At 35.4% G+C, this 25,443-nt stretch overlaps 1 protein-coding gene across 2 annotated transcripts; it reads left to right on the top strand.

The window, feature by feature from the left end:
- Positions 1-8,202: 8,202 nt before the first annotated feature.
- LOC128989763 (fatty-acid amide hydrolase 2-A-like) lies at positions 8,203-25,230 on the top strand. Of its 2 annotated transcripts, none has more exons than XM_054411800.1 (11): positions 8,203-8,305; positions 14,919-15,095; positions 15,568-15,787; positions 16,374-16,591; positions 17,351-17,462; positions 18,436-18,599; positions 19,901-20,047; positions 20,747-20,851; positions 22,482-22,649; positions 23,681-23,863; positions 25,027-25,230. In XM_054411800.1, exons 1-11 carry the CDS (start codon positions 8,270-8,272, stop codon positions 25,126-25,128), a joined length of 1,632 nt encoding a protein of 543 aa, XP_054267775.1. In that variant the 5' UTR covers positions 8,203-8,269; the 3' UTR covers positions 25,129-25,230. The 2 variants fall into 2 exon arrangements, with proteins under 2 accessions (XP_054267775.1, XP_054267774.1); XM_054411799.1 differs by lacking the exon at positions 8,203-8,305 and adding an exon at positions 11,883-11,965.
- Positions 25,231-25,443: the final 213 nt, after the last annotated feature.

Genomic DNA, 25,443 nt, shown 5'->3' with positions numbered 1-25,443 from the left:
TTCCGGATTTTCCATGCGAAGCACTCCGTAAACGTGTAAAATAATTCGCCGTTCACCACTTGAATACGAATTATGAGTTCGACTCGTTACATACTTTTCGGGAGACGCGGGTGTCGGTTCTGCCATAGTTGTTCACACCACAAATGGAAACCACTAACTAACCAAAAAGGAGTTCGTCGCCAAAGATAAGGGTTGTTTGGTTCAATCGCTATAATGAGTCCCGTTACAATGAGTCATCACAAGCATCGGTTACATTACAAAGTGTCAAGATTCGTTACTCATCCCTAGTCCAAATACTCTACATGTCGAACAATGAATCCACCACAAGCATTCGAATGAATCATCACAAACCTGAGTCACGTTACAAAGTGTCAAAATTCGTTACTCATCCCAAGTCCAAATACTGTCTAAGTCGTTAATATATTACGATACGTTAATCCGGAAATGAGCGAGAGCAACATAGTGGATACAGTTTGAGTTTTAATTTTAAATGGTGCGAGCAAATGGAAAGTACACGAGCTTTATTTTAACAACAAAACCGCAATTTTAGATTCTTTTGTAAATATAGTACAATAATAAAAGTTACATAGTATAAAAGAAAAACTAGTTTGGCGGCACAAATGGTCAAAATTGGCCGATTTACATCAAATTTAGTATCAAAATGATCGACATTTTAAAACAAAACATTATATGATAATCAATATTAATAATTTTTGTAAATAAATTAACTTATGTTTATGGTATTGGGTATCTAGTTGTTGTTTTCGTTGAGCGCAGCCAAGCGACATTAATTAGGGTCGGTCGGTCGGGCAACTCCACAATAGCCGAGGCAGGTAGGTCTCCTTTTCCTGGTCCGGAGTTACCCTGTCCACAACTATAGTCACCGGTTAATCTGCACCGGTGCACCGGTACATGTTCCCAGAACGCGCCCATTGTTACCAACACTAGCAGAACTTATTAACAATTAAATTGGTCTAAACAGATGATTAGTTGACATTCGAAACATTACAATTTTACTTCTTCTCTCTCAATCCTTGTACCTCATTGGTCCGATACCCGTGTTGTTATGTAAAATACCATGCTGTTATGTGAATCTTTTCAATTCTGAGAACTGAACTGAATCGGCTACTTAAAAAAACGACCGTAAGTAAAAATATATGCAAATGCATTACAATCTGTAATACCCTGGTAGGTAATACCTCACAAATACATAGGCCTACACCTAGGAACCTATTTCCCCACGACTGTAGTTAGCTACGAAGGTGAAAACTAAAGAACCACTTTAAAACTATCCAGATTTGATACTTCGAATACTTTGAACAGTGGCGTCATTTCACAAGTTCCTTGGGTGGGGGGGCAAACACCGGGGGCTATGGAATATCCCCCAGGAACCAAGGGGGGTCCGGGGTCCTCCCCCTGAAAATTGTGCAGTTTTGAAACAAAAAAAGAGGGGGTTATGCTTATTTTAGTTGTCAAAAGCACTTCAAATTAAAAAAAATTATGAGTAAAATTTATTTAAATTTAGACAGAAAGTTAATGAAACTAAAGAATTATTGACAACTAACAGACAAAAACACAATAATTTTTTGTTGGTAAGTTAGTCATCTAAGAAAAATTCCATGATGTATTAATATTATGTTTGTTATAAGATTCATGACCAATTTCTCTTAAAGTACAACATTTAGCAATAAATACGGTTGTTCATAGCCTATGATTACAACAGTTTATTTTGGTTTTTAAATCAAATACAAGTATTTAAGAACTTAAAAGCAAATCAAATTTAATCACCAATAAAATAATTTGACACAAAAGTACAAAAGGTTCTATTTAACTATATTAAATTGGTAGTCTACAATGTTCAAAATAAATTACATAAAATGTATACACATGTATAATTTTAATGCTTGAATAATTCATAAAAGTAAATGACAAAGCAATGCTTCTAAAATATCTGAATTTTTATGTATATATATATAAACTAGAAGTAAGTGGTTTATCGTACAGCACCAAACAGAAAAAGTAAATGAATAACAAAATTACTAATTTATGTAAACTCAAAATGAGCTATATCTAAGACAATAAAACAAATATAATTTTTGTTTCAAATTACTGTGCAAGAGTATAAAGATTTTTGTCTGCTGTGCATTTTAGGATTTGACAGGAGAAAATATTTTTTTATTGGCTAGTACAGCATATTTTTTTCTCTAGCCCAGGATCCAGGGGGGGGGGGCAAATGACCCCCTGCCTGCCCCCCCCACAATGACGCCCCTGACTTTGAATACTTCGCGGCAGCTATATACCTAAATCAAATCATATTAAAATTGTTGAAGTGATAAAAATATTATTACGTGTATTCTGAGTAATACACACAATATCTATAACATTCACTTACTCAACCAAGAACCAACAATTACAATATTTCGAATTTTCTAATGTCGGTCTCGACCTGAGTTTCCTAAATTTTTGAAACAACAATAGTGATGTCGTCATCGTTAATTAATGTAAATTTTAAATTATTTTCCCATGATTTCAAAAGGGCCGATAGTTGTACCCGGGACCAATTTTCTTTTTCGTATTAATGCCCCCAGAGGTCAAATGCACCATTCATAAAAATGTATGCATAATAGGTTGGGTAAAAGTATAGATACCCTCTTAACTTTTCAACGGGCTACACCATGAAAATGAAACTCTGCCAACCTATGGGTTAAAAGTGCGATTTTTGGTAATTATGGGAATTTCACCCTGGACCTAACAAAACAGGGTACTTAAAAGGGGCTACTTCTAGAGTATTTTGATTTATTTCAAAATATTAAAAAAGTGTCACAGCTGTGTTATTTTTCAAGCGATTTTGATCAGGTGTCATTAAAGTCCCGTAAAAATAAAAATGGTTGAAACGATTTTTTTTTAGTTAAAAATAGTTAATCCCTCCGATTTAAATTATCTATACAACTCTCAAATAATTATTAAAGATATTATAAAATCAATTTACAGGCAAGTAAATACAGTACAAAAAATACTACTTAACTGAAATATGAATTGGAGATTTGATAATAGAGCCGTTCGTTTTATACAATAATCAGCCTCAGTATACAATAATTAATTGTCGTAGTCTACACAGCTTTGACAATGACAAGTCACAAATAAATGCAATCAAGTTATTTTCGAAACAAACAGTAAACGCATGGCCAATAAACACCAGAAAAACAACATAGCAAAAAATAACAATGTAGCAGCAACTTTCCAACACCTGTGTGGTAAATACTTTAATTTCAAACATACTTGAGCTGTTTACTAATGGTAGTTTGCACAATCGCCGCTTGTGTCGCTAGCGCCCAGGCTCGCAACAGTTCGGAGACTCGCCGCCAGGTGTCTCTTGTATCGACTTTGCAAACCACTGTCGTTTGTTTATTTATCAATCAATTAAATTGCATAAAGCAAATAGTACAACAACCAAACTTGTTTTTAGTTAGACAAATAAACATGCAATTTGTTTTAAAAAGCAAACCCTTTTACATTTGAAGCCGTTGTGGTTAAGTGAGAAACTTCTGTATCTGTTGACACTCGCAGCGATTTGTGGTACTTGATACATAGACTAACCCCACTTAACTCTAATCCTAATAGGAGTTGACGGTAGAACGTAGAATTTAGGCATTAAGTAATGCCGTAATTTAAAACTCTTTGAAAAGCCGAGAGTCGTTTCTCTGACCTGAGTTCGATGATTGGCTTGCAAGTCAAGTATAGCAGTATAGCAAGCGTGTGTCGGATTCAAAGGAATACAATCACAGTCTAACAATCCTATATATAATATGAGTAAAGTTTGAATAATTGTTACTTCGATCTGGGAATCGGCTCTAGCAAAATAGTTTATACTTACGGAGTTACTAATTTCTATGTAAAAAAAAGTTCTAGACCAGTAGTATAGCCAGGAAAAATCTATTTTCACCATAATACGAGTACAAACTTTTGAAAATTTAACATGGGCCTTATGAGAAAACATTCCGCCAGTGTTGTCATTTTGTTTACATTTTAAGATATAACTCGACGTTCTGTACGCACGGGCACCTCAGCTTGCGCATGCGCGGAAAGCTCTTGAAGCACTTTCCTAGGTAACTGTTACTTCTGATGTGTCTTAGCTTCTAACATACAATTTTATCAACTTGAGACAGTGAGAAAGAGAACGACTCGACTTTGCGTTCATTAAATCGTTTGATGTATAAGGATTTGTTCCAGGGTAATGAGTTTCTAATCCATTCTTATAAATCTATTCTTATATTATCCACAGCTTTATTAACTGTTTATTAAATACTTTTGCCAATATAAACGAGCTATATATCTTATTTTTTATATTTTTAATGGTTTTAATTATAATTATCTGCACTGAATTATGCCTACTCTTTTCGTTGGCTGTCGTGTCGTGTCGTTGTCAATAAAGTCGTCTGATTCTGACTGATGTCAGATGTTACACTGAATCAGTCACAGGGATAATAATTAATTGTAACTTACCACTAGCTTACCTCCTGAAGATCAATCTTATAATATGTTATTATATATTTATAATATGCAATGGTTCAAAAACATTCATAAATAATACAAATATTTTTTAATTGAAGAACAGCTAAATTGCATATTTCACAGTTTCATGCAGCTTTTTCCATAACTATGAGGTAGGTTTATTTTAATCTAAAGTTTTATCATGGATTATTTATTCTAAAACTATGTCAATGATTACAGAAATAAAAAAGAGATTCAATAACCGTTGCTGTATCATTGCGGCTCTGCTTTGGATTTTTTAAAGCGTCATGTGTGTTATTGATATATTTTCATGGAAACAGTATGAAAATTACGATATATGGATGGTTTTTATGAATTCGGAGGCTATTTTTTATAAATTCGAACTGTTGAACATGTGTTGGATAAACTTAAAATAACTTGCACTTTTTTTATATTTAGGTCAATTTAGTAATAATTGCGTCTTCTACATCACTGATTAAATAAAACTAAGAAAAATATAATACAACTTAGATGTACGCAGTATTTTTTTGTTTCTAAAATCAATTAAATATATGTTACTATGTTTACTTAATTATTTTAAAATCCCTATAATCTTATTAAATGTTTTCGAAAATCGCCGCTTGTGTCGCTAGCGCAGACAAGCAGAAAAGAAACCTCCAACCAAAAATCTTACTAATAATTGGGCTTTAAATGAGTTATCCTGACTTATGAAAGCGCTGATCTTAGTCAGTAACAAAGCTACACAGATCATCTCACAACAATCTACGCTCATCCTTCACTCGTTGTTATATGGGTTGAAATACACACATGGGTAGCTCGCAATCCTTAATGAATATGAATAAAATATCCTTTACAAAAATTAATATGGTATAAAACGGGCATTTCCTGACTCGAAAAGCGGATTTTTTTTAGTCGTATGGGCTGGACACACCGTAACTACATGCGGCATAATACATTATTGATTAATAACAAATTCATGACATAACGTAAATGTATACAGGGTGTCCCGGAAGACTCTGGATAGTTTTGTATATTTGTTCCTCAGGTCAAAACAATGCAAAACACCACATAAACATGGGTCTAAAATGCCTGGTTTTCTGTCTGTGTGTAATTTTCACAAATGTATCCATAACTTTCGAAATCCTTAATTTAGCGATTGACGATTGACTTGAAACTTTGTACGTAACTAGTGACAGATAGACTAATCTTTGCATAAAGTATGAGATTTGTAAATTGTACCAATTCAAAATAGCGATAATTTAAAACGGTATTTCTTAAAGGCGAGTGATGATACATAAAACTATCAAGAGTATATTGTGTTTTTAGGACATTTTATGGCAAATCCAACACATTTTTTACAAAAATGCTTTCTCTTGATTGTTTTTGTATCATCATCATCACTTATTTCAAAAATATTTAAAGAGAGAAAATTTAAAATGACCGCTATTTTAGATTGGTACAATTTATAAATCCGATACCTTTGCAAAGGTTATACTTACCTGTCACTACTTACGTACTAAGTTTCAAGTCAATCTTATGGAGTTCAAATGTTTGTGAAAATCACATAGACAGAAAACCAGGCATTTTAGACACATGTTTATGTTATGTTTTCCCATACAAGGGGTTCCAGAGAGTTCTGGGACACCCTGTGGCATGTATCGTGCTTAATTTTAAAATATTAGTTTTAGAGGTAGGCCTATATCAATGCAATATACATAAGAATATGCAAGCCAATCGTCGAACTCAAGTAAGAGATTGACTCTCGGCTTTTCAAACAATGATTTATTATTATTAGTGCTAGAAACACATCTTATCTTTGGTCAATTCAATTGTCATTGGAAATTGGGTACCTCTATGTATCAAGTACTAACAATCGCTGCGAGTGTCAAAAGATACAGAGGTTTCTCAACCACAACGGCTTCAGATGGAAAAATTCATTATTTTGTAAATAAAAAAACTTGTTTATTTATGTAACGAAAGCAAATTTTGGTTGTTGTACTTTTAACTTTATCCAATTGATAATTAAACAAACGAGAAAGGATTAAAAGTCTGTGGAGGAGACACCTGGCGGTGAGTCTCCGAACTGTTGCGAGCCTGGGCGCTAGCGACACAAGCGGCGATTGTGCAAACTACCATCACTAAACTGCTTTTAGAGAAGGTAAGTTCGGATCGGTCGGTACTTGTCAGGGCTACAGATATACATGTATATCTGTATATATCTGTAGTATATGTATATTTAGTATATGTATATTTAGTATATGTATATATGTATATATATGTATATCTGTAGCCCTGGGTACTTGTTCCCAGTAGGGAAACACTAATAATACAGTAGGTATGTTCCTATGTACGTTCGTAATCATATAGAGCAATCTATTGATAAACCTATGTTGTATTTTGCTGTCGATTAAAAATACACAAAAAAGATCAAAATAAACAAAGTAATACTCCACAACCAGTGAGACTATTTTAATCGTTAAATCATAGTTTTTCTGTTTTTCACACTCAATTACAAATTAATCTTCAGCAATAGAAAAACGAATCTACATTATTCTGTGCTTTAACACCAAATTCAATGTTTATTACAACTTCCTAATAACCTCAATGCTTTTAACATTTATGTAAATTGTTCTTCTCTGCCACAAAAGTTCACTAGATGCAATCTCTCGTCTTTTTAAGGGATGTGTTATTAGTTGTATTTTGGTAATCATTGATTTAAATGAATGCAGTTATGGTAAAACTAAAACCTATGAGGTCAAGGAAACTAATTTTGTTTAAGTCAATGTCAGAGCACACTTTACAAGGATTTATAGCTACTGAGGAATTTTGTTCTGGCTTATGTAATGTGGTTAAAATCAGAAATCGACTAATTTCCAATCCATTTACTTGGCAGAAATTGTTATAAAAACCTGGATCGATAAACTAGCATATTTGTATTTTTTAGTGAGCGTAAACACCTCGATAATATTGGTAGTTGGATCTTTTAACTACTTTTTTCCTGAAAGTTTTATATTTTTTAATTTTTAACTGTTTACTAATGTTTATTTTATAGCACAGTGAAAACATAGCACTCGCTCTACAGGCTAAAGCGGCTTATGAACTCTCGATAGATTCAAATAACACCTTTTTGAGCCTGTAATACCTTAATACCGACCTGCGGCAATATTAAATCGATCCTTTAGTGAATTTCCCATAGCGTACAGCAATGCGTTATTACCGTATGTATCATGGTAAGATCTGGGACATGAGGGAAAATCCTTTAGAATAATGAAATATATTATGTATATGTTTGGGTTAAGTTAGGTTAGGTTAGTTTACTTTATATTATATAAATTAATTGACAAGGGTAAACCAGTTTTATTAATGGACCTTTTTTCCTACAACAGCGTATTTTATACTCTGCCTACAGTGGCAACAGGAATTCTGTAGAATGATTAGGCAAAGTATATAATGAGCTGTATTTCATACTTTGCCTGGTTCATTTTATGCATTGAATATAGGCCTACTTCACCTGTAACATTATACAATATTGTAAGGTTCCGAAGACGAGTCGCGAGTTCCAAGGAAGAAAACAAACAGGATAAGGATAACAAGGACAAGATGAGTGTTATTCTTGATCGTCGTCGTCGGCCAGCCAGTGAGTTTCCTTGACAGTGACCAAGGTGGACTAGTGCTACAACGGTACTTGCACCTGAGACTGTCAGTTGTACAGACACTGTTGTAGGTTGTAGTGGTGTTGCTAGGTACTTCACGACAAATGGAGGACGAACACACACAGAGGCGGAGTAGACCAGTGAGTTATACGAGAGGTCGTCCAGTGGTCGAAACTCGACCAAAAATATGTAATGTACTCACTTATCTATTTTCACCCCACACTGTAAATAAAACATGTTATTGGAGTTTCCTCCATTTGTTTTGATTTTCTGTTTATATTTCGTTGTTATTTCGTAACCAGCATAGCAACGCATAAGATCCATGTTAATTTTTTCAAATTTTTAAACTCATTTTTTGTGCTTATCTTTGAGCCTATTTAAATTTATAAAGGGATTCTGCACACCTACAGGAAAATAGCTTTCCAACGGTATGCGTAGATTTTCCCTACGATTCACACGAGCTGAGAAAAAAGGTTTTAAAGAAACATGCTTGCCTATTAATATATAGATAGATACTTAGTTATTGATAGTTAATGAAATAACTAAGGATAAATTAGGGATGGCATGGATTGGTTCGACAAGTTGATACCGGAGACTACATATTTCACTTTCTCTAGTGAACTTACCAGCTCGTCATACTATATGTTCATGCCAGTAGGCTTTGTATATGGACCACCTTTAGCGTATTTTTATTCGAATAGTAGGTAGTTTGTACTGGATTGAGCTTGTGTCCAAATCATATTTTCTCTCTTATTTTTTTATATGCGATAATTTTTCTATAGTTCTCAACAAGTTTATCTTTCAGTTTCTTTTTTTAATTTAGTGTATGACAGAAATCAGAAATCGAAAAAGCACACTGTTAGATACTTGTTTAAAGTAATTATTAAACCTTTTAGGCTTAATTGTTGCAAGGAAGTTGACAAAGTTAAAGTAATGTATTGAATTCAATCGAAGTAATCCCAAACTATAGAAAATTTGTATACTTATTGAATCTTTTTATATGAGAACTCAACCGAAACCCAAACACTTTGAAATAAACTGCATCAGCAAACTGACACATACTTTTCTCCCATCAGCTTGTCAAAACCCCTGAAATGGGTAAGCCGTGGGATCTTTTAAGAGGAAAATCATAAAACATGCAATAAATTGTGAACAGTAATTAATTATTGTTAGGGTACATCATTCCATACATTGTTGGTACTTGGTAGATAAAAGGACCATGAATACATAACGTACTAAATTTGAATCAAAAAGGTTCGAGCCATTTGGTAAACATCCGATTTCCCGTTATGGGATGGACTTCAAAATTAAAAAAAAATATATAACTTCCAGAGATATTGTTAATTAGTACTCCCATAGAAAAATGTAATCAAAATCGCACCACAACAGGTGTGGTCTGTAGTTCTGTTCACATCCGGCTGTATCACTTTTGATCCGTGGTTTAAGGCAAATTTCTTTACATTTAAAGGGCTGTTTTCTTTACATCACTTTTGTTCCGGGGGTCAGCAAGTAGATTTCGGGACCAGCCGAAACATCACTTTTGATCCGCGGACATCTCTCTTGTTCCGCAAGAGAGGGGGCTGTACTCTCCCTCACCCAAATAAATACTCTCTTACGCATTCCTAATTCTTTCATGCATGCGGACTTTAAAACTCGTTAAATTATCATTTCCTCCTTAACAAAAATATCAATAATTATAATAATTTAACCTGACTAACCTACCTAACATATGAAAGAAAGAATTGAGGATAGCGAAAGAAAGGATTTAGGGGAGGGAGAGTGCAGTCCCATCTCTCGCGGAACAAGAGAGATGTCCGCGGAACAAAAGCGATGTTTCGGCCGGCCCCGAAATCTACCTGCTGACCCCCGGAACAAAAGTGATGTAAAGAAAATAGCCTTTAACTGTGGAAAAAAGCTACACACGCTCACATCCACACAACGACATCATTTCGAAAACAACTTTTTTGAGTTCATGGGACCTAAAACTCAAACTCGTACATTTTGACAAAAATAATAATTACTCTACATGGAATAAAAATAAAAATTGATGTGATTTTATTTCTCTCGAATTAACAAACACTAGCTTATATACACAGTATTGTAAACTTAACAAAGAAAGTGATTATTATTACTAGCCTTTATACTAATGTCCGTTGGTATCCAGAATTATGTATTTATCATTTATTGATAAAGTAACTACGCTTGAAATCGAGAAACAGACATGCCAGTTTGTGGTTAACATTGACTTTAGCTAGTTTCATCAAAGGCATTGCTTAAGATGGTTACCAGACAGAAAGTCGTACAATTGACTATAATGACTAAACAGACATTAGTAACATCCGTTGAAACCTCAAGGTAAAAGTAATATTCTGTTTACTTACCTACTTTGAATTATTTACAAGTTGTGAATCGTTATCTTTCGATCGTCAAATGTCGTCAAGAACTAATTATTGATGCTTAATCTGATCCTTCCTGTATTCTAAGTCATAAACAAGCTCTCAGGATATTCTGATGTGTCTCATTCTAAGAAACAGAATGGTAATATTTCTTGGTTAATTTCTCTTGTAAGAACATTTATCTAAATTGCATTCTTCTTTATTTTGCATGTTTAACGTTGCATGTTTGTCTATCGGTCATAAAAACTTGAAAAATTAATACGGTTATGTGTACTGTACACAATGTGTATGATAAAATGAAGACGAAAAACTTACATAAAACACCCCCGCCACAGCAAACCTTAGAGCGGACTTCCATTTGTCTGATTATATTTTCAACTTATTATATTCCTCATTTATTCCCTATTTAAATAACATTATGATTAAAGAGTGCTTAGGTTTGCTGTTACAGAGAAGGGAAAAGGTGCGTTTTTATGTCAATAATAAGTTATTGTATGAAATAAATACATTTGCCAAATTAGATAAAATATATCCATAAACAAAAAAGCAAACTAAACCAGTTAACTATTTCTCTGTAACATAGCATTTTTTTACAGGGTTTTAAATGTTTTCGGTCTAATTTTTATCGTACCGTACAAAAACGTTTCTATGTAAAATATTTACGATGACTGTAATAAAAATGTCACATTATTACGTTTTAAGAGTGAAATAAAAAAACCATTTTTGAAAAATCTCAAAGCCCCATAATATTTCGTTCTTGTTACCCGCATTAATTAAATCACGCTATAGGGTACTAGGCTATGAAATAAAACAGGAAGTTGAAAACATCGTTGATTATGTGTAGGTTGTCTGAGATTAACCTTAAAGGTATTTTAATCCTTTAAAAGGTTATTTAGTTTATTTATTTATCAGTCCTAATTACCTATCAATGTTAACTCTCCATAGTTTTATTTAACTGCATATAAAATCAACAAAACAGACCAATTTATTTACCTCAATAAATCTCCAATATCAAAACAACTTCGCAAAATGAAGCATGTTTAATAAACATCAAACACTAGAAACAAACTACCTTAATGTTTTACAAACAAAGCACGTACAGTTTAGGCAACACAAAGCGCAGAGCACAGTGTCGCCAACCTTAAATACGTGACCACCGAATTAACCTCTGCCACAGCTTATACAGCAGGGTCTCATAATGTTTGTCAACAATTAGCTTCATTGTTGAACCATATGATTGAGAAGGGGAGAAGAGGTGGTACATCGTGGGGGGGGGGTTATCTATCAGCTGTTCCAAGGCCAGGGAATCCCCACAACTGTTGTGACTGTATGAGTGCATGAGTGAGATCTACTATGAAAACAGCTGTGCAGGGAGTGCTCCAGCTAGCTCTACGAGAACAGCTGGTATTTGTTATCATTGTTGTATTTTTTGTAGTTCCTGATCTTAGCATAATTCACTTGAATTACCGGTACTCGTATGATATTAATGTAGTTTTTAAAGTAGTTTAGAAATTGTTTGGAATGAGTGTTCTTTTGGGGGGTTAGCTACCTACACATTTTCAAAAAATTTTAGAAATTTTTAAACATTTATTTTAGTACCTATTTAGGAAATAATAACTACAAAAGTACTACTGGTGGAATAAGTTGTCTTCGGTTAGGTTTTTGATCAGGAACTAACCCTTCCAATATTTGAGGCTTCACTTATAAATACACAATAAATATTAACATTTTACTCTGAAATATGTCACCTATACATTTCCAAATTTACTTACCTTGGCTTTTCTGTATCCAATTAGTTGCATCATCTACTCAAACTAACAGGATTTAGCTGTCAATTCCTCTCTCCTACTCTTTAAGTTTATTTTAGTAGAAACCTAAAAATACTAACTAATTTACATTTATGTTGATTATATTTTAGGAATTTTTTATTTATCAGAAATTAATTTTCAGAAATTAATTTTTTACTTAAGAGTGTTTTTAGAAGACTAAATATTTATACATTTCACAGTCCAATTATTCTTTTGAAACATGTATTTTGTGGTCAACTTATGGTATACATGGAGGTTTTTCATACAATTATCTGTTTACGATTTTAAAATGTACCTAAAAAAATGTATTCTATATCCTAATATACAGTGGTAGAAATGGTATTCATCAACCACAAAAATGACGAGATGTCTCAAGCTATGCACATTGCAAAACAAATTCAATTAACTTCTGGATTACATGTATTTGAAACCTTTATATCTTTAGTAAGATCATTAAAAATGAGGGTTAGCAATTTAAGAAATTTTTAGTTGATTTTTAAAGTAAGTCTCATTTTCATGCTGCCTCAAAATCCATTAAATTAAATATCAACTAATAAACCTCTAATGAAAATACATTTTGATCATAAGCCAGCATACTGAATAGTACTAAGAAGCAAATGAGTCTAATAACATTTGAAAAGAACATCTGTTTCCCAAATGCCACAGTAAACATAGGCCTAAATGTAATGTTCACTTCCACAATCAATGAAAATAAAATTCTATGAAAATAAAAGGCCTACTGTAGTTTCAGAAGGAAAAAACTCTACACAATGTGTTTTTTTTGCTACATAGTATATCAGAAATCACAAAGCAGAAACAATAAAAGGCCAAAAAGCAATGACCCAAAGCCTTATCAGTCAGCTGTTATCAGAGGTCTATTGTTGCAGCTGAACTTTTACCTTTGTTGTCTGTGGTTCAGCAAAATCTTATCACAATTTTAACATTAAACTTTTATTTTTAAATAAAAGTAATAATGGGACATTTTCAAATTGTGGAATTGTTTTTACCAGCATTCTAGAATATTTTCTGCAATGTAAAAAATATAGATTTTTTATACATACTACCGATGTTACTTATGATTTAACTTTAGACATACAGGTACTTTAATATTGTTCTAATGGGTGGTAATAATGTTGACTATTTTACATTAATATAAAAATAAATATTTCATGTTGTGACTAGTTTGGAGTGGTTTTGTCGTAATGACGAATAAGAATAATTGTATGACAGCAAAAGCACCTTAAAAATAAACATACTGTATTTTATTTCGATAAACTTTTTTCCGGTAAAGATATAGGTATACAGACTGTCCCAAAAGTCCCGGACCGGTTTAATATTTTCTAAACGACAACAGATAAATCAATAAGATTTTGCACAACAACACCACACCTAAAAATCTACTTTTTTTAAGGAAATATCAATTTTCTGTCACATCATGGAGACGTCCCACAAGGAGTCAGAAGGAAATCTTAAATAGAAGCATAGGTTGAAATGTACATCAAATTAAAGGTCTTTGCTAGCAGAATATAATGCCGCAAATTTGAACTCAAACGGACAACCGAATCAAGAATGACAGTGGTTCAAAGATTCATCTAATTTGCATTGCTATTATACGCTTACTCCTCGGGGGGCACAGCCCTAGAATCGGAAGAAAATTGTTAACGTAAGCATAGGTCGATATGCACATCAAATTAAAGGTCTTCCCTTGTAGATTACAATGCCGTAAATTCAAGCTCAATAGAAGGCCTGAATAAAAAATGGCAGTCGTTCAAGGATTCAAAATGGCAGATTCAAGAAATCTTTGAACGGCTGCCATTTTTTACTCAGTTATCCGTTTGAGTTCAAATTTGCAGCATTATATTCTGCTAGTAAAGACCTTTAATTTGATGTACATGTCAACCTATGCTTCTATTTAAGATTTCCTTCTGACTCCTTGTGGGACGTCTCCATGGTGTGACAGAAAATTGATATTTCCTAAAAAAAGTAGATTTTTAGGTGTGGTGTTGATGTACCAAATCTTATTGATTTATCTGTTGTCGTTTAGAAAATATTAAACCGGTCCGGAACTTTTGGGTCAGTCTGTATATATTTATATCACACATTATTAAAACTGAGCAATTAACTTGCTGATAAACAACATTTTTAAAACATGAATTTGTAATTTTTAAATAGTCAACGTTTCGAGGGGTGTATTGGAGTGGGAACGGATGGGAATGGCGTTCCTACTCCAACTTTTCAAATAGTCCTATATATTGAGCCTATTAGAGAGTTCTTAGAGAATGAAAGCTCCCTCTCTGGACATTTTACGACCATCCCTCTGAACGTTCTAACAATTTTTTTTTTAGTTTATCACCATAAAATCAGGTATTGCCTGTGATCAGGTAACAATACTGACTTGGAAAAAGTTGCACCAACACATCCCTACCTGTTACATACCTTATACCTTTCAAATCCCAAAACAGGGTTTATTTACTGCAATACCGTTAAGACATTGGACGAGACTTGTTTTTCCCGTTACCATGGTTCTAAAGGTGTGCTACATTCTCCAGCTGTTCTCATGGGTTGCTCGCAATGTGACCGGGATGTCCGTGGGTGCGCTACGCTGCGTAGTGTGGCCCGTGACGGCTGTGAGCGCACTCAAAGAGCGCAAGACTGTTTCTCCTGTCACGAACCCTCTCCTGCTGCTGACTGCTGGGGAGCTGGCACGTCGAATCAGGACCAAACAGGTAAAGTAATAGTCAATGGTATAAGTTTAGTTGTGGGATCTTTGTGCTGCTAGGCAGTGTTGGACTGATGGGCGGAGTTGCGACTATGGTGGTGAATTCAAGGTGGTGAATTTTTGAGTCTAAATTAGGTTGGAAATTTTCTTTTTTTCTACAGGATGATGGCTTTATGAAACTTGACTATGAAAAATATATATAGATTTGTAATAAAGAAGCTAGATAACTTTGGACGTGGGGACAGTAGGCAGTGGAGTACGCCTACAGAGGTTAACCGTCAGTAAAATATACTAAATTGTTATATTCTAAGCTACCTACCACTCCCTACAACTCCTTTTATATGACTAACATAGGTCAGTTAATTGAGTGTATTAACAAATTCCTTGCCTCCTAGTTTAGTTAGGAAATAATTCTTGGTAAAAAGACATCATTATATTCAACTAGAGAAACAAATTATCAAAGTTCTCATAATTTTCAGGTATCCTGCTCAGAAGTGGTGGCTGCTTACATAGCTAGAGTACAGGAGGTCAACCCGTTGGTCAACGCGGTTGTGCAGGACAGGTTCGAGGCTGCTCTCAAAGACGCGGCACTGGTCGATGCTCTTCTAGCCTCGGGCCAATATTCTGAGGCTGAGCTCGAGGCTAACAAACCTCTTCTGGGCGTGCCATTAACAGTAAAGGAGACTATCGCTGTTAAAGGTAAATGTTGAGTTTTGATTTACTAAAAGTGTTACCTTTGGACGGGATGTTAGAAACTAATTGAGCTGACAAACGCCGCAGTCTGTGATAACATTGAAATAAAAGGGTCTTTTAAAACCCAATTAAGTAAAAGCTCTGACTGTTGATACAACTAGACATTCCATCCATCATTAATTTTGTCACCGTGATTTTAATAAAAACCATCATAATTGATGTGAGCCACCAACAGATTGTACTGACTCATTGTTCTTAAATTATTGTGGACGGACTCATCAGTTTTGATGTTTGTTAGTTTTCACGTCCAGTGCCTTTGGACCACTGAAATCTGTCATCGCTTGCTGATTGGTTCCTGGAATCTGGTACCCAACTTCAGCTGCCTCTTATTAGGTATCTTAGGATCTGAAGTAAATTACAAAATCTTAAATATATAAAATGAAGTAGGTGTACGCGTACATCTATTGAAATGTTGTGAGTTAACAAGAGGAATTTTCTCCCTACTCCAGCAATTTTAGTGAGTATTTGATAACCACAAGACCCCTCGATTTTAAACGTCCCCCTCCGAAAATCATAAAAAATCTTATTGCAGGTATGAGTAACAACGGTGCCTTCAGTCTAGTGGAGTCCCACATAGCTGAGGAAGACGCAGACATCATCAGACTACTGAAGGCAGCTGGAGCCATACCCATACTGGTGTCCAACACACCCGAATTGTGCATGAGCTGGGAGACCTTCAACCCACGGGTGGGCACGACCAACAACCCGTACGACACCCGACGCACACCCGCTGGGTCCTCAGGTGGGGAGGTATGTAGAGAAGCTTTGAATTCAGCAATTCTATTCTGGGTATTTTGTTAGGGTTTTTAATTTTAGGGTTTATTACAAAAGAGTTTAGATATTTCGGGATGGATCGATGGATCAAAATAAATATAACACTGATTGTCATTCATGAGGCTATGGATAATGTTTAAGCAAAGATGGCGACTAAAAGATGCATAAGTCGAGAATAGATGGAAATAAAGTTTAGGGTTACCTAAACAAAATGTGAAAGATCAATTTGGGTCCAGTTTCAAAGGGAGTTTATATTTTACCGGAGAAACTGGCCTTCTTCCAATCACTTCGGTAGAATGAAACATGGAAGATGAACAAGGCTTGTGTGTAAGCTACTAAAAGTCGAATCAGTCTTTAGGAAATCAAAGTTTAATGTGTTACCCAGTTTTAAGAACTTTTTTTGATTAAGTTACCTTATGTTTTGTTGTTTGCCTTTGAGTTCTCAAAGTTCACTTGATAACGTATCTCACCACAGGGTGTAAAAGGTTCTATAGTTAAAAATAAGTTGTCCTTACAGTTTGGTTTGGTTAAAAAGTTGCTGCAATCAACCGAAATTGGTGATTAACATCAGCTTAATCTGTCGATGACTAAATTTAACTCCTCTAAGTTTTATTCTAAATGTTACAATTACATAGAGATGGGCTGTCTACATTTATCATCATTAGTCAAAGGTATTGCAGTACTTTTAATGAAACTAACATGAAATATTAGAGTCTAACCTAGTTTACTTTGCAGGCTGCCTTGCTTGGTTCAGGTGCCTCTGTAATTGGTGTAGGCTCGGATATCTGTGGGTCCCTCAGACTTCCGGCAATGTTCTGCTGTGTCTACGGCCACAAGCCTACTCCAGGTTAGTATGCCAAAGGTATTTTGTTGATAGAATAAACATATTCTTGAAGCTAAAGAGTCAGACTTCATAACCAGGCATTATATCCTCAATAAGGAAACTATTTCTATGACAAATCCAGTAGGATTCTATCAAATAGTAATATCAGTACCTTTGTCATTTTCGTCTACAACAAAGTTATAGTTGGTTAAAGGATCTGTTGGATTAGCTTGAAACTTAGAGCATAGAATTTTCCTACTCAACAGAATGAGTGTCTTTATGATGAGTTTTAAATGAAAACCTGTAAAAAAGTAAGATTGGTAGTAAAGAGTAGAAGTAAGGTGCAGAGTACTTTAAGTATAGTGTCTAGGAAAAAAGTAAGTTAAGTATAGTGTCTTGGGTGAAAATCCAACAGCACCCCCCTCGCCCTCATGTATTACAATGCTCCAGTTGGAGGAAGACCGTGTCCTGTGTGATAGGAATTTCCACACAGTGCTCACCGTTGGGGCTCTTCCTTGCTTGTAACAAGTATATTTCTACACAACAAACGAGAGCTGAAAGCGTACAGTTGTCTCATAAGCAATTTTCCTCTGTGGTGGTACTAAGATAAGAGCTTAATTAGAGGGTTGGTTGTCTTGTGTTTGTTTAAGCCGAGCGAACTATTTAAATTGCATTGGCCTACAACTCTCAATGCTCCAGCTATTTTTTACCTGACACTTTATCATATTGACACTCATATAAGATATTTGCGCCTGTTATTTTTTGTGTGGTTCGTCTCCATATATATTTGTTTTGAACATTAGCAAAATATATATATTGTTGTGACAAGTAGGTAGGTATTCAACCAGATTTTTCTTGAATTTACAGTTGTACAAAAAAAGTACAAATTAGATACAGTGGCTTCAAAAGTTGTTATACCGTCACACAACAAACTAAAGCATTATATGCATTAAATTCAATTATGTTGCTATTTGTGTGTTTAATCCGTTGTTTTCAGGTTACGTAAGCAACAAAGGCCACAGACCAAGTTCGGACGATGAGAGTTGGGATAGGTTCTTTACCCTAGGGCCCATGTGCAGGTTTGCTACGGATCTCCCCATTATGCTGCGAACTCTAGTCAATGACTCGTACAAAATACAGGAGCTGAGGCTAGATGAAGAAGTGAGTTATATATCCAAGTCTGTTAGAGGAATACCCTTTTTTACTCTTGTATTTGATGTCATCATGCGGTGCACTTAGCATTATCAGCATAAAAGAAGAGTTAGAGTGCAAGCCAGGGCTGCTTTAGTAAATGGGCCTGGTGGACCTGGGAATTAGCTGTCCCTGATAAAATAAATTATCCTGGTTAAAGAAACAGCTGATCTTGTAGTCTGAAACAAAGCTACAGAGATCATCTCAGGCCAGGCGCACACAGGCGATTCTGAGTCTAACAACAGTTGCCCGACTAAAATGTTCACCATTGTTTTAAATTGGAGTGCGTACACCGAGGAACAGTTGCGCAACTGTTGCAGCCGATGTTCCCGGATCCAATTTGCCAGAGACAGCTCTGTGACTCAATTGTCACGGGACTATCGCTCCAGGTTTGGTATCCATTGAAACAAGTATAGACGCGCACACATGCGACTAAATTTTCGCTGTGTCGCTCAGTCTCACCCCCAGGATTTCAACTACTCGTGGCCAGAACTGTCACAATTGTTTGCTCTCTTTACGCTGTTTGATGATTTTAGAAAATTATACTTAAATATGAGTCTCCGTGATGAGGATGTTGAACAATGAATTGATGAAGTTGAGAAGAGGCCGTCTTTATATTTAAAGTCATTGAAAGACTATTCGGATATTAATTTGAAGAAGAAGTTGAGGGATGAAGTGTCCTTAGCAGTTACTAAAGATTGGAACAAAAACACAACACAAGAGGATAAAATCAAACAGCAGATTGTGAAGTACACAGCAAACTTTTACTATTGAGTCACTGAATTCAACTCCTTCATTGACAGGTCAAAAGAAAATGCCCCATTTACTAGCTAAAATTCCAAAAGTACATTCCACCATTCTTCGTGCCTGTTGTTGAAGACTTGTTTCACGACTAAAAAGTTGCCTTTGTGCGCAATCGAGCTCAACTGATGCTAGAATTCAGAGTCTCCGAGTGGGTTGCGCAACGTTCAGTCCCCCAATTAGTTGGGCAACTGTTGCTAGGCTCAAAGTCGTCTGTGTGCGCCTGGCCTCACGTGACCTACACTCAGCTTGCATTCATAATCAGCTTGAAATTCTCACCTTGGGTGTTGTCTCAGTATTATGATAGCGATAAATAAGTTATAAATGATAATCTGAAAATAACCCAAGAGCATTTTATCAGTTATTTTCTTGAGTAGAAATATGACAATATTTACAACACCGCCTCTTATCTGACCATTTTCATATCTAGTATTTCTTCACCAATATCTGTGATCTGTTCTGGTTTATAGGTAGACATTTCTCGCCTGAAAGTATTCTACATGGAAGACGACGGCCCAGACAAAGGTTACACGGATCCGATCAACCCAGAGATCAAGTTTGCCATGAGGAGAGCCGTCACCTATCTTCAAGACAAGTACGGTATACAGGCTACTAAGGTTTGTGTTCCAATGTACTCCAATGTAACTTTCTTCTCTTTTACCTTGATGTACTAAAGTGTGCTTTCCTGTAGTTTTAAGAATATTTCAACAATCAAAAATCTTTATTGCCGTTGATCCACACATTAAGCAAATACCTACCTAACGCTTACAATATAAATGAGATATTACAAAAATTTTTTAGAAGACTGTAAAACAATACTTGGTGTTGAGGGGCTCAAATGTGCAACTACATCATGCTTGTCCCTCTGAATGATTCTCTGTAGCTCCTATCTCCTTTCAAAACTATCCAGTTATACTTTCTACTGGTACTTCCAAAACAGTTTTATTTGTGATATTGTATGTACATATGAGTTTATTTGTTACAAATAAATAACAACCAGTATATTTGATGACTGCTGTGTCTACACGATGCCAGCTGGCAGGCAGACTACTTGCCTCAGGGACTTGAAATCTGCCTGATAACCTGCGTGCTCTACTGGCCTTGTGTGAACGTGGCTTCAGAGCTTTATGTAGTTCATGAGTCATCACCTTTCCTTTCAAGATGTCACATCTTATGTGATTACAGCCCGTTACAGCGACTAAAAGCTTATTGCTTAAGAACTTTTGCGGATCTTGTATAATCACATAATTTATAAATTTTTTTAGAAATTCTTCTGACATAGACACGATTTTGTTTAAACATCTTTATTTTTGCAGGCTAATATTCAAGGGCTGACCGGTATTGTCAACTATGCCACATTTATCATGGCCAGGATGAAGGGAATACCAAATGTCTTTCAGAAAGATGAAGCGAAACCAGATGTAAGTATATTTCCATCCTATAATCAAATTCGCATTACAGTAATAGTATGTAATGCAGCTTTCTTGGACAGTCAGTTGAATAAATTTAAATGTAAAACTTTAATTCAGTGATAGTGAAGTAATTAAAGTAGTCATACTTACCAGCACTCTACTTTGAATATTACATGGTGACAAACTTAGAATGGATTGCATCAATTATATAAACTTTGGATTAAACTTTAAAAAAGAAAAAAAAGATTTGCAGTGGGTTACTACAAAGTGGTGTATCCTTGCGCTAATTCGACAAATAGAGAGGCTACCTACAGCGTCTGTTTGAAAGCCTCCAGGTCTAACTCTCTCCAGAAGTGAATTGTAGAGCTTGCTAGTATAGTAGTTGTAGCCCCTTTCGTGTCTAGGCATGACACCATCCCGATAAGTCAAGGAGATGGCCATGTCAAGTATTGTGTATGCGTTAAGCGTTAAGTCTTCCCATTTTGAAAATTCAGCATAGTTTTCCTTCAGTAATACCATGCTGTTTAGGATGTAATGGCTGCAAATGGTCAGTACCCCAAGGTTCTTGTAGAGAGGTACAGTGGTCAGTAGACTTAATCACCCTCAGTTATTTTCTGAAAGAGCAAGATGTTGTGCCGTGTGTGTGAGGAGGGACCCCAAAGCGTGATGGTATAGCTGACTTTGGAAGAGAGCACGGTAAGATATTATTTCTAGATAAACAGCGCAAGTTCCCTAAGAAGATACACAGCTTGACACACACCTAGCCAACATGGTGCCTCCAGCATGACCCATAGGGTCAATCCAGAAGCCCATGAGTTTGACAGCTACTTCACCCAGGTGGTTGGGCTTAGTTTGCATAGCAGTGCATAGGTTTTGTCTTCCTTTATTTTTAACAAGTTTTGGTTGAACCACTCAACCAGTAGCCTATATTTTATGACTGCTGTGTCTGGTTCTAGACAGAAGGCATTTTGCCTCAGTGTGTCACTGGTTCATGGCGTTTCCTCTGATGATTGGTACAGTTTCGTCTGAAAACATGAGAGTTTGTTTTTTAAAGGCAGGTTAAATTGTTAATGACAATTGTGAAGAGGAGTGTGCCACGGACTGAGCCTTGAGGAACTCCATGCAGCAAACTTTTAACACCAGTGATTGCACTGCCAAAGGAGATAACTTTTTTGCTGCCTTCTTGGTAGGAGACAATATAGTATGTAGGTTTTATCCTGTACTTCCTAAGCTTCCATAATGGCATGGGAGATGACATAAAATGCCTTACTACATAGGACATAGCGCACATTTACAGTTCTATCCATAAGGTTAGGAAGTATTATGTCTTCTGATCACTGTTCTTTGACTCTGTGAATTTATTTAGTCCCTCCTTCACCCAGTGGAGTCACCCAATGTTCATCATATTGTGCGTGAAGTAGAACAGGAACACAAATCTTTTGTGACAATCAGCTTTTAAATTAATGAAGGATATCTCTGCCAGAAGCATAAATTTTATTGATGATCACATATTGATGATCAAGTAATGCAATTAACTTTATAAACAGTCTCTTTAAGAATCCATTAAAAGTGTACAATTTTGAAATAGTTTCAGCAGTGACAAATATTCTGAGCGTTTTCAATTTAATTGTCAATTTAGGAATGGAACAGTGTTTTTTCTACGTTTGCGAAACGTCTGGTCGGCCAGTCATCATCTTCCTTGAGCTGTCTGATGTATGCTCCTCTTAAAACTCTGGTGGACAATGTACCTCAAGAAGACTATGAGATAATGCTCAAGAAAAAAGAACACATTATGAACCAGTTCAAGGTAATAAAATCTAAACGTTCAAATTATAAAATAAAATTAATACTATTTTACCTATCGATAATCTGTTTGGTTGTAATAAAGCTAAAGCTGGGTTGACCTAGCAAAGAGCAGAGTGTGAAGAAGCAATTTTCTTCTCATATAACATTAACACATAACCATCAAACATCTAAACATTAGGCCCTACCATTAAATTACCTAAAACAAGATGAGATTGGACTCTGCTCTCCTCGCTCCTCTTCTGCCCCTTGGAAACCCAGCCATTAACAATATTAATATCACACATGGTGGGGAAAATTGAAACAGCAGGGAAGGAAAAGTCCCCTTAACTATTATTGGTACAAATAATATGGTCAGTAACAATTTCTTTCCTCTGGTTTTTCCTCGGGTTAATCACCCAGTGCACATCAGTGGAAAAGAAGAAAACACACTATTTAGGTAATTACTGGAAGGAGTAACACAGGCCGGGGGTTGAACGTTGAACCATATGTCAGTGGTGTTGAGTCTGTTTCAAACTGCTTGTTACAGTTATCAAAACCCCCCCAAGATCGGTTATTTCTACCAAAAAAACTTTTAGGCTTAACCTTCCTAAAAGTGCTATCATTGACTATATATAGTCAATGGTGCTATCTATGAACATATTATAAAAGATAAGTTTTCTAAGAACAATTTTAATTTGGTTGAAACAAACTTAGCCCAATTGTGTCTTTAAGATCACAAAGAAATAAAGGTACAGAAGAAACATTCAACTTAGGTGGTGTCTAGCACTATAGTCCCTGCACAAAGTCCAACACCATCCTCATTTACTACAACGCTCAAGCTGGAGGAAGAACCTGTGCCTTGTTTGATAGGAATTTATGTATAGTGCGAGCCGCTGGGACTCTTTGTTGCTCGTCACAAGAATATTTCCAACATAACATACCAGAGCTGAAAGCTCACTGATATCTCATAAGCGTGTTTCCTCTGTACTTTAATTCTCTGTGTTAAGACCAATTTTGCGACCCCTGTTAGAGTTAACTCTATTTTGTGTCCAGGAGCTGTTGGGAGACAACGGAGTGTTTCTGTACCCCGCTTTCCCACAAGCTGCGCACTTCCACGGGCAAATCTTCTACAAGTTCCTAAACACCGCGTACCTGAGTGCTTTCAACGTGCTGGAACTTCCAGCTACAGCTGTTCCTCTAGGACTCAACAGAGAGGGCCTTCCTATTGGCATACAGGTAACAATGTTTAGCAACTGATAATTAATTTTATGTTCACCACACCACACAGTAAGCAGCTGTTTTATACAGTATTTAAACCAGAAAGTTTACCAGAAAGTTTACCAGAAAGTAAAGTGTAAAGTATTTGAGCCAGAAGCATTAAAGACAGCTGGAATCCAGTAATTTTACCAATCACTCTCACAGTGAAATAACTAAGTTTTGTTTTCCAGCAAGGGTAGATTAGGTATGCGCAAAAGAGGTGAGTGGTGGCAGGCCGCCGTTGTGACTCACACGTCTGATGCCACAAATGCCAGTACGATGTTTATGGCACAGCAGATTGCACAGTGTGATCTGTGATTTTTTAAATTAATTTAAATATAAATAAACCTGATGATACAGCAATTCTTTGCTGGTTTAATCAGTTTTGTGACACAGGAAGTGTTTTGAAAGGACGTTCACCTGGCCAGCTAAAAACAAGTGATGAAAAAGTAAAAGAAATCCGAAAATCCTGCATCGGGGATCCCAAAAAATCAATTTATCAGCAAATTATTCAGTTAAACATACCTAACTTGATACTCTATGATGTTATTCATGAAAGGTTGAGACTTTGTGCCTGAAAAGTTCAGTTAAGACATCAGATTAAACCTGCTGATCATAAGCATACATACTTAATTAGCCCGTTTTATGCTCATGTAAGATTGATGCCATGCCAATCCAAATTTTAATAAATTTTTCTGAATTTTATTGAAGTATTGAAAAAAAAACTTAGTTCTTTCCCCTTCTATTTGACGTTTAAATCGTTTTATTATCTTTCATAGTGCCCAAGCAATGGCCGTTTAAAGTCCCTGCATTCTCTTTCGTAGACCCTCAGTTCTACCAAATTTAATATTCTTATTAACTGAATTAGGTTTACCATTGTAACATATTATGACAAGTTTTCTAATTTTTCAATTTTTTTAAATTCTGTTTAATCCCTTTTAAAGCACTTACTTACTGTAAAAAGCTGTATGTAACTGTTAAAAATGACACTTCATGTATAAATTCTTTTGTAGAAAAGTCTAGACTAAAAGCCCTAGCTTTCCTTGAAAAACCGTACACCAGTACTTTACGAATGCACTAACATATATCGTGACTATTTTTTATGGTTAACCATTTCATCCAGATAATATTTTTTTCTACAGGTTTCTGCATGGCAGAGGCAAGACAGATTGACCATGGCCGTAGCTGCTGCCTTAGAGAAAGAGTTTGGGGGCTGGATTCCTCCAAGTCAAACCAAAAGATAGATTCTTCATTAAAAATTGTTATTATTGAAAATGTTATGCATCACACTAAGTGAAAAGTTTACTTTTATGTGTATTTAATCATCAATAAACTTTTGTATTTAAAGACAAGTTTAATAATATTAATCCATTATTCTCATGATGCGAGCATAAAAGGAAATGCCCTTTATCGATGAAATCTATGCCAGTCTCTACATCTTAAAAAATAAGCATCAAAACTATTATACCAGATTTTATAGACCATATTTCTTTAGATTTTCCTTTGCACACTCACACGCCTATCAACCTCATACTTGAATGGGAGGTCTTGATGAGAAA

This window comes from Macrosteles quadrilineatus, unplaced genomic scaffold (genome assembly GCF_028750875.1).
Source record: "Macrosteles quadrilineatus isolate MER2022 unplaced genomic scaffold, UCM_ALF_1.0 Scaffold_3__2_contigs__length_128488019, whole genome shotgun sequence".
Taxonomy (NCBI): domain Eukaryota; kingdom Metazoa; phylum Arthropoda; class Insecta; order Hemiptera; family Cicadellidae; genus Macrosteles; species Macrosteles quadrilineatus.
This window is presented reverse-complemented; position numbering and strand designations above follow the sequence as displayed.

Excerpts from the sequence above, each read along its gene's own strand:
- LOC128989763 (XM_054411799.1), top strand. The coding sequence starts at position 11,915 with ATGAAAACAGCTGTGCAGGGAGTGCTCCAGCTAGCTCTACGAGAACAG. Across the intron at positions 17,463-18,435 it reads CGGCCACAAGCCTACTCCAG|GTTACGTAAGCAACAAAGGC; the intron begins GTTAGTATGCCA and ends CGTTGTTTTCAG. Across the intron at positions 22,650-23,680 it reads ACATTATGAACCAGTTCAAG|GAGCTGTTGGGAGACAACGG; the intron begins GTAATAAAATCT and ends TTTTGTGTCCAG.